Here is a 10,553-nt window from a genome sequence, read left to right as displayed (position 1 = left end):
CAAAATTAATCCTCCAGTGCGACGTCTCTTATTTTAAAGATGGTTTTGAATATTCTTTCTTTTTGCAAACTGCGAGAGAATGGAATAAACTTCCGGAGAGACTGATTGCAAGCAGTTTTGGACCCACGTTCAACAATATTCTTCTTAGTGGCGAGTGATTTCAGTTTTTGTTACCTTATACGGTAAAAGCTCGTTAATTCGGAAGGCACGCGGCCGACGCGCGTACCGAGTCAAAACGAAACTACTTTTTGGCGCAACCGCTACGGACGAAACTGCGGCCGCTATCAACGCGATCACGGATAGCGACTACGTACATAGTTATGAAGGCAAGCGGCCAACGCGGTGCTATGCGCGCCGGCTAACGCAAGAATAAAGGCTTTAAAGGCTCAAATAGGCACAAAGCGTTCTGGCATTGTTGTCATTCCTGTATGATTTCCACTGATGGGGCTATGGCGATGCGAACTCCGTCGCTTCGTTTCGGTGGACGCTAACGCCGTTATGGCTCGTTTGTGTCGCACATTTGCGGCGCTCGCCGAGCTCTGAGAGTGGTCAGAATTAACTGATGTGCGGCCAAATACGTCCGAACTAACGAGAATTTCATTGCAATAAATAATGCATATGCCTGCCGGGACGAAAGGACGTGCCCGAATTAACCGATTTTCCTAATTAACGTGGGTCAAATTAACGAGCTTTTACTGTAGTACTTTACTAAGTGCCACAAGCTGATGCACTAAGGGTCATGAATTGTTCTTGTTGTGTTTATTGTTGTATAGCTTGTAATGTTAATATGTTCAAATAAATAAATAACTCCAATGTTGCTCTGGGACGTCAAACCTCACAATTAAATTTTGATCAACCACCGTGGTGGTTTGCTAGCTCTGACTTTGTGCTGCTAATCACAAGGTCATGGGTTCAGTTCCTGCCACAACCGCCACGTCCTAATGGAGATGGAATGCAAAAATGTGTTAGGTGTAAGGGCTTGTTAAAAATTCCTGGTTGATCATAATTGAACCAGTGCATTTCTATGCAGTGTATCTCTTAATCATTTGGTTATTATGAGGACAGGTATACACACAACATGGTGTCTGAACTGAAATATGACGAGCACAGTCATGCAAAGAAATACACAACTCAAGAGCGACTAGGTTGATAGTATTATTTTGCAAGATACACAGCATCATGAATATCAAATACACAGCCTGTTCAATCCTTGTGTAGTTTTGGGGGCACTTAATAAATTATAATTGAAATACTTGCATGGATTAAGTGATGTCGGAGTAAGTTCAGTCAGAGGGCCCACTGAAATTTTAATACTTCTTTGAATTCATTTCGAATTTGTAATTGTGTGTTTGATCACAACTATAGTGTACTTATTCTTACTCAATGCAAACGCTGTGGTCTAATCATAGCCATTAAGCCTGCAAACAATGAAGGCAGACTTTTCTGGCATAGTTAATGCATAGCAGTGTTCTAATGCTATGAAAATGTGGCATGTTTCATTCCATGTTCAGAACACTGGACTGGAGCACTCATTTGGACCAGTAACCATAGTCGGTGCAACCCAAAAGTCATTACTTCATTTGGTTAGCAAAACGTGGCATGGTAATCAGTGTAGTCAGCTCCATGGCTTTCGGCCACTTGTCATTGTTGTAGTCAATGTCAGCCATCTTCCGAAAGATGTTGATTCTTCAAAGCGTATTTTGAAAATTAACCGAGACAGACTTTTGAATGCATTCTTTAGGCAAAATGTTTATCCTTGTTTGGGGCAATTTTTGAACAAACTATGGAACATCGCCCTGCGCCATAGATGGTCACACTATTTATGGCCATTCTACAGCACACACTAAAAGGAGACACAGGCAATGAGAAATGACATACACAGATTGCCTGTTTTTGTCGTTCTTGTGTGCTCTGCAGTTTATTCATGAGTTGGTACCAACTTAATTGCCAAGCGCTTAGTCCTATTGCAGTTCATGGTCGGACTACTGACGAGTATCATTTGCATGTCCCAGCTGCCGCTTGCCTTCTTCCACACCTATTCATATGTAGCGCTTTATGGAGATGTGCTGAGGGCAATATGCATGCCACACCTCGGCTTGCTTTAAAGAAAAAAAAAAAAAAAAGAGTGCGAGAACGGTCAGCGACCGTTGGAAGATTGCCACGTATATCATTTTTTTTTTTTTTTGCCATGGCGTATCTTCAGGAGGGCGATATGATACATATGAATGATGTAATCTGTAGCTATTTGATGCGAGAGTTTTATGTGTAATATTTTTGTTTGTATAATGTAATATAACATTTTGCTAATATAATGGCTAAACATAGACAACACCATGTTCAACCCAGCTGCAAAAGCCAAACTTCCTCTTTAATTGTTGCATGAAACATATCCATCATTTGCAAGAGAGTGTGTATATATATATATATATATATATATATATATATATGAGTAAGTCTATACTCTGTGTGCATGCATGCAATTTTCTGTCCTTGCCCTAAATTTTGCGACGTCGGTCAGCATTGACAAAGCATCCTAGGTACCAGTGCAAAGAATTGGCGCCTTTTCTTGTTTAACGGCTAGGCCCTGCCGCCGTCCTTGCCGCATTTGGAAACGTGGAGGAAAGAAAAGCTGATTTCCTCCATGCACCCATCTCCGACTCGGTTTGCTCTCTGTCTGCGCCTCGAAACTCGCTCGCCTTGTGAGGTTTGTGATGTACTCGCGCCCGCGTGTACGAGGCTAGAGTGTACTAGTTACAGTGTACTAGTACACTGTAACGAGGCCGTCGTAAACTGGAGACGCGTCAGCGACGAGCTGAAGTCACGCGATTTTGAGAGCTGCGCACGTCTCTGTGAATGTTTATTAATTGAAATAATAATTTTAAATCGAATAGCGATCGACAGAGCGGCATCAGTATAATTATTCTCCTGAAACCAAGAAGGAGATCTGAAATAAAATGTAAAAAACGCGCGCGCAAAAAAAAAAAAAAAAAAAAAAAAAAAAAAAGGAAGAGAGGAAAAGCGGGTAAGAGCGAAACTAAAAGCACCGTGACAAAAAGCTTACTTCGTGCTGTGCTTTGTTTAATTTATATAAAATAAATAACTCGTTAAAAATTAAGTTTTGGCAAACTTATATTTCGCTTACAAACGCTTAAACAATTTATTAAAAAATATTAGTATTTGTTTTAGTCGGTAGTGCGCTGTAAGTCCGCCACGCGGATACGAAAATGAAACCACTGGCATGGCTGCGTTCCATGCTGCCCGATAGCCTGATTCGATTTTTTTTATGAGACACTTTTACAGCAAAGTTTGCCCGCGTTTCTCGTTGCTACATCGATTATATTCAGTAATGAGTTCAGGGAAACACGTTAAGGCGGCCCTCATCGATTTGAGTGGCACGTTACACGTTGAGGATAATATCATTCCAGGGGCTGTTGAAGCTCTCGAAAGGTGAGTCGATCGGTGGCTTCACAGTTTGCTGTAAAGTTGTTTGGAGTGTATACCTTCGACCCACTCTCATTTTCTTCCCCAGGTTACGTGCTGCCGGAATACAGATCAAATTTGTGACAAACACCGACTAAGGAATCGCGTCGGCTACTGCACGAGCGGTTGCTTAGTTTAGGTTTCAAGATTTCTTTAGGACGAGATTTTCTCGTCCTTGACTGCTGCCAGGGCCTTCGTAGAGATCCGAAGCCTCAGACCTCACCTAATGGTGTCTGAGGCGGCTATGGAAGAGTTTCAAGGTACGAGAAGTGTTCCGGATTTCTTATTTATTCAGATGGTGCATCGAGAATGCGTTAAGTGTTTGTTCTCTTGCCGGTCTGGCGCGCAGTTTTGCAATGTGATCGCTGATTTGGAAGCGGGTGATTCGGTATTGCTTGATACGCGTGGGCGTCCAGCGTGAGCTGAGCCAGTTGTCTGAGTGGTAAGCAGCTGATGCCAACCAAGAAGTACTTGATCTGCGGTTATCGTTCGCAACACGACGTGCCGGTATTCGTTGCTCGCGTTAATTGCTGCTCGTCGATTTGAATCTCATGTGTACAGTCTCCGGATTTTTACAGCGACAAATGTATATGCGTAGTAGAGCATTGTATATAGCGTGTGTGCGTCGTCACCACGTAACGTTATTGCTATATAGAAGCGAGGTAGACCACTGGTAGTAGTAGTAGTAGTAGTAGTAGTAGTAGTAGTAGTAGTAGTAGTAGTAGTAGTAGTAGTAGTAATTATTCGGCTCAGTAGAGCCAGGCAGCTGATAAGTGCTACGAAAGCGCGAAGAAACGACGCTATATTTGAAAGTGCCTGAAGGTTATATAATAAGCTGCAATTACATACTTGAATGCATTGTCCTTTCTTTTGACATTTCACATGCCGCAGAGTTCAGCAAGGAGAAACCATTGCGATATACACATGTTCACATTGCTATCCGCAATGCCCACTGAAGAACCATTGTTCGTAAGCAGTCGTGCGAGGGGACATCATGCAGACGATGAAGAATTATGGGAGGTTGCACTGTGCAGAGAACTTTTGTGAAGATGGTGCGCAGCTAGCTGATGGGGGTTGCGAGTGCAAAATAGGCAAGGAATGCAAGGAAGCTTGAAGCACAGATGTTGGGTCCAGGTGATTGTGAAAGGAGGATGAGGAAAAGCATATGATGGCTGCACAACAAGCTGTAGCATGCTCAAACAGTAAAGATATCAAGAGAAATAGACGACCAGGTTACATCGATGGACTGCACAGCTGTTGATTGATGTATGAGCTGCTATTACCGAAGGTTCACGCCTGTATGTTTTTTTAATGTGAAGCATTCTTCTGTGAGTGCTGCCGCTTCTTTGGGGGACGATGATACCTCACCCCCAGAGCGGGGTAGCTCATCATTTTGGTGGGCTGATCGTGGTGATAGTGGAGTCTAAAATTATGTTCGACAGGGGCAGCTGGGATATGTGCCTCTGGGGTGACCGGGCAATGGGTGTGTGCCACTCAGTTTAATTTTGCTTTCATTCTTAAATCTTCCCATTAGAAACATTCTGTCTTATTATGAATATAAACGCTACATCATATAATCTCTACATAACCATTTGCTACACAACAGCTGCATTATTTACGTAACTTTTCTCTACAAATCATGAATGATTTACAAAGACTTCAACTACAGCTTACTCTGGCAACTTATTTAATTGCAACTCAAATTATCGTTAGAGTTTTGCGTTCAAATTCAGGCTGTAACTTGCCAAGTGAAAAAAAAAAAAAAGCGAGAATGAAACATGCTTTTGCGCATATGTCGACGGGTTTAGGATGCACTTATGTATAGTTAAACATGGAAGGCTGCTCTTTTTCTTCTATCTTTGAACTTGACAGTCATGTTCAGGGCTGTGCAAAACTGTGATAGCACTAGAAAAAGAAACAAACAGTTGTGCTGAATGAGCATCATGGAACAGTGAGAGAGACACGATGGCATATTGTCATTCCCATGATACCTTGTGGGGGTGCTACATACAAATTTTGCTGTTACTTGCACAATCACATTCAAAAGCTAGCGACTGGACTTTCACTGTACATTATGAAACAAAGTAATCATAGGTCTCTCTCTCTTCTAGGTTTGGATACGAAAGAGCCCAATGCTGTACTTATTGGATTGGCACCAGAAAAATTCGACTATGGTCCAATGAATGAAGCATTTAGGTAATTATGTGCATTTTCATGTTGTTCATTTTGCAATCGGTGGCAGTATAAGAAATACTTAAGAGAAAGTGTAAACTTTTGAAATGTTTGATTATTGTTTTCAGGCTAGTACTAAGTGGAGCCATGCTTGTTGCAATCCATAAAGCACGCTACTACCGCACTAACGATTATCTGGCCTTGGGACCAGGACCATTTGTGAAGGCGCTAGAGTTTGCCACTGACAAAACAGCCCAGATTGTGGGCAAACCTGAGAAGACTTTCTTCCTGACTGCTCTCAGACAACTTCAAGCCCGACCAGAAGACACTGTTATGATTGGTGATGTATGTTCGATTTTTACGATATGTTTCTGTGAATTGAAAGATATGTTCTGTGAATTGTGCTGATTCCTATTAGACAGCCACATGAGCTGGTGTAAGGAACTTTGATGTCTCCACACTCAAAGACATTTGATATAAAAGCACTTCATCCCTTATCTCTCCTGGAGTTGAAGTGAAAACTTTCCTGTGGAGCTGGCCATGCAGCCATAGTTATTGACCCTTTGCAAAAAAAAAAAAAAAAAAAAAAAAAAAAAACTTGTTAGAATTCTAGGATTTCTAAAAATTTGTGCCATTAGATCAGATAAGATTAGGCCTATACAATGGTGCATAGAAAGGACATGATTTTGTAATAACTTGGTCTTTGCTGTGCACACATGGTATGTGTAATACTTTATGAACACATGGTTTATCTATGTTGATGCTACTAAATAACAATGTATAGGATTCACTTCAAACATATGTATGCTCTACTGAAGGCTATTACACACTTGGTAAAAATGCAGTTTGACGGAGACGAAGACAAGAGAAACAAAAACACGGGAAAAGTGCTGACCAATATGTTGTGTCACAAACACAGGACAAGCGTGTTCTTGTGTCTCTAGTATTCAGCCCAGTTGCGCTGCATTTTAACCAAATATGAACTTTTAAAGATAGCCAAAATTAATGCATAGTTGCTCTCTGGTGATGCAAATGCAGATTACATTTAATTATGCAAATAGCTGATTTACTCTGTACAAGACAAAGAATGGAAGGGCACGCAACATTTTTACACAGTTCTCTCACCGTCACACACACTGTCTCTTGGCCAGTCACTTGGTTGTATTTCAGGCATATTATTCAGCGCTCTTGGCTACACATGCACGCACATACACACATGCAGGAACACACGCAGCACCACGAACTTGGAGGGGGGCCCGGGGGGGTGAGTTGCGATCTGTTGTCCCAGCACCCTGCCATGGCTGTCACCCTCTCGCAAACAAACATGCCCTAAAGAAATGAAACAACAAAAAATTCAGTATGCTTGCTTAGAGAACCAACTCATCCAATTCAAGGTGTTTACTGCAGCTGTGGTAAGCTGTGTTGTCTCTACGAATCTGTACATTTAATTTCTTGGGCAACATCACTCCATGATTTGTTGACTCATGTTATATGGGCCGCTTTTTTGAAGTAGAGCACAGTCAGCATGATGATGAAAACATTTCTAATTCCAAGATTTTCTCCTTTTTTGTTGTGTTGCCAACTGACACACCAATATTATGCCTCAAAGCCATGAACACTATGGGAAACAAACATGCCTGATATATTTTTTTGTGAATCTTAAGGCTCTTATAGACCTCTGCACCAGTACTTGGTTAAACAATGTATTGTTTATGGCATTCTTATAAAGAGAATATGTCACACTGAAACACACTTTTAGTAGAGGAGGGTTATTATCGTACACATGCTGTAACTTGCACTTTGGGTAGGCAGCGGGAACTCTAAGCTAAAGCTTGCTATCTGACCTTTGCGAAAGTTTACCGTGTGCACTAGAGCTCTTTAATTTATTATTTTTAATTCAGAGTAATTTGATCAGGAATTCAGCTAAGATGGTTTTTATTGTAATTGCATTCTGCCTGATTTGTGCTGTGAATTTCAGTACGCAAGACATGTTCCCATGTCTTGTGTACACACAGCACAAATCAGGCAAAATCCCTGTCCACCCATGCATTGCATTAATTCTTAAAATACTTTTACAGCTTATGAAAGCTGCAGAGGGTATTCCATTGTTTTCTAGCATTGTGTCAAAGTTAATGCGTGCACAATGATTTACTAGAAAAGTGTGTGGGCAGAGTTGTACTGAAAAACTGGTATGTATGATTGAGTCAGTGCTTGGTATGGCCTTCTTCATATACAACTTTGGGTGTAATGCTATAATGCAATATTGCTGCAACAGGTACAAATTGTCAGGCCATGCTGCCATGAAAAAAAAAAAATGAACATATTTGCTAGCTGCCTTACAAATTTGGCAAATTATTTGTGTACTTGCATATCATGGTCTGCTGCATTTTTTTGCTCATGCTTTTTTCTTTGCTTTCAAGGATGTTCGGGATGACATTGATGGAGCACAACAAGTCGGCATCCGAGGTATTCTAGTGCAGACAGGTAATTGTTCAGTTCATAGTTTGTTGCAGCCATCTGTTCAGTGGTCTTTTTCGTGCTTAACATTTTGATACATTGCAGGGAAATACATGGTTGGTGATGAGTTCAAGATAGAAAACCGTCCTTGGGCCTTGGTCCCGTCATTCGTTGATGCCGTGGACATTATACTAAACCCAAAGATCTAGGAGTGCTCTGTATATTACGAGACCTTTATACCAGGGAAACTGGCTATGTAATAAAGTCCTTTTACACCTTTTACACAAGTTTGCTATATATATGTGCAAAAGGGAACACGTTTCTTTCCTGCTTATGTCAATGCCTCATATAGTGGAATCTCATTGATACGATTCTGCATAATCCATTTTTCGGGATAATACGTCTTTTCCTCATATACGACTATGTTCGGATAATACGATTTTCAGATGATACATTTTATTTTCAAGTTGCCGTGAGATCGTATCAACGAGATTCCACTGTTTCTAAATTGCAGTATTACGAATATGTTTGGTGTGCATATATTATGACCCTTCTTTTTCAACAATGGAAGTGCTAGAGTGAAACTCATGTTTGTGTCCTTCGTTCATCAATTGGTTCATAACGCATATCTGCAGAAGCAGCACAGATTTTCACAGGAAATGATTTAGTTCTGTGTAATTTGGGCCACCATTTAGACAACAGTGTTGCCATATCCCAAGCACACTGTAGTGCCTTGAAGTAGTATTATACTAGTATTATAGTTTGTACTGTAAGAGGTCTGCACATGCTGAATCAGTGCCTGAAAAATAAGACAAACTGCTTTACCTCTAGGGCATCCTTAAGAAGAAGCTATACACTTAAGAACATCCTTAAGAAGAAGAATACACATAACCGTCGTATATGCACAAAGATACTCATGGAATTATACCGATCGAGTAGACAGAAGCCACCGCGCAAAAACGCAGGAGGATTTAATGGCATAGCCGTAGTGCCTATAAATGCCCATTTCTCTATTTAGAGCCTATATATGGCTATTTTAATTTTTAGCACTTAAAATGTGTTTTTCTTGTACTTTTTTTATTGTGACAGCTATTATATAGACACTTCAGGACAATTTCTGCCGTTGGCGTGAGGTTCCGTAGAAAGTCAAAGTGCGACTAGATCGCTGCCGCGCGCCGTATGCTGTATAAAATAAGAAAAAAGTTGTCGCAGTTTCACCTGAAAGGCGAAGCATCAATTGCGATAGCAAATTTGAAGAGAGCTATACGGAGTAATGATAGCAGCTTTATCAGCTGTATAAACTTGGACATGCAGCAGCACCGGCAACACGCAGAACTGTTGTCGACGCCGCCGGCGTTTTGCCCGCGTTCGCTCAAAATGCGTCCGGCGTTGGTGACTGTTGCCGGAGCCTCTGATATAAATAGGCACTTGGTGCCGCAGCTAAACGTCGCCTCCCTTCCCTGCCCGTCCCCCCCTCCCCCACAGCCTTTCGCGCGTCGGAAGAAGGTACGTTTACTCTACATATATGGTGATTGTAGAGGAGGAAAGAGACGCCTACTTCTGCAGCCCTTAAGGGAGCACAGCGCAGAACGCGCGTTTGTTCTCCGCCGTGCGTTCACTCCCCGTGAAAGCGCGCGTCCCTCGCGCCCTTTCACTCGCACATACAGCGTTCGGCGGCGCGCGGCGACGATTTCATCTCCATTGACGTCATACGGAACCTCACGGCGACGCCGACGGCAGAAATCTGCTTTTGAGTGTCCATATAATTGCTATCGCAATAAAAGCGTGCAAGGGGGTACCGAGAAAGACGCCACCGCCGTCTACAACAGTTGTGTGCGTTTGTGTGACCGCACACAACCGCTGTCAAAACGCTGGCTACGTGACGAACGGCTACACGCCGTTGTCGACACTGCGAGTGAAAGCGTGCGACGGACGCGCTTTCACTCGCACATACAGCATACGGCGCGCGGCTACGATCTCGTCGCCGTTGATGTCATACGGAACCTCACGGCGACGCCGACGGCAGAAATCCGCTTTGAGTGTCCATATAATTGCTATCGCAATACAACAAGGAAAAACAAAGCAAGTAAAAATCTTTTTTCTTCCTGCATGTGAGCAGCTGCCGGCCGAGCGCGCACGGAATAAAAAACTACCGGCAACTACACGTCTCGGCAAATCTCGATTCTTCGTGATCTTGACGCAAGAGGTCACGTGTTGGGCCACCACTGCTGGTTACACGAAGCGTTCTGTTGCCAAGGCTGGGTATGGGACGTAATGCTCCCTCCTACATTTTTCTTCCTCCATGCCCAGAGAGCGTCGGCGGCAGAGGCCGGCAGGGCTGCGCGCATGCGCGCAGTGGGAGAGCGGGAACGCACACGCACAGTCTAGGGTGCCTCGATGCCCTCCTCGCCCACCGTTCCCCTTCCACTGGGAAGTCGCGTTTG

General features: G+C 42.7%; 1 protein-coding gene across 1 annotated transcript; it reads left to right on the top strand.

Annotated features, from left to right (window-relative positions):
- Window positions 1-3,215: 3,215 nt before the first annotated feature.
- LOC119455581 (haloacid dehalogenase-like hydrolase domain-containing protein 2) lies at window positions 3,216-8,427 on the top strand. Its single transcript, XM_037716983.2, is given in 8 exon segments — window positions 3,216-3,447; window positions 3,530-3,572; window positions 3,574-3,636; window positions 3,638-3,740; window positions 5,592-5,676; window positions 5,781-5,997; window positions 8,073-8,136; window positions 8,215-8,427. Coding segments are annotated over 8 exon segments (843 nt in total). The 5' UTR covers window positions 3,216-3,283; the 3' UTR covers window positions 8,319-8,427.
- The last annotated feature ends 2,126 nt before the right edge of the window (window positions 8,428-10,553 follow it).

This window comes from Dermacentor silvarum, chromosome 6 (genome assembly GCF_013339745.2).
Source record: "Dermacentor silvarum isolate Dsil-2018 chromosome 6, BIME_Dsil_1.4, whole genome shotgun sequence".
NCBI classification, from domain to species: domain Eukaryota; kingdom Metazoa; phylum Arthropoda; class Arachnida; order Ixodida; family Ixodidae; genus Dermacentor; species Dermacentor silvarum.
This window is presented reverse-complemented; position numbering and strand designations above follow the sequence as displayed.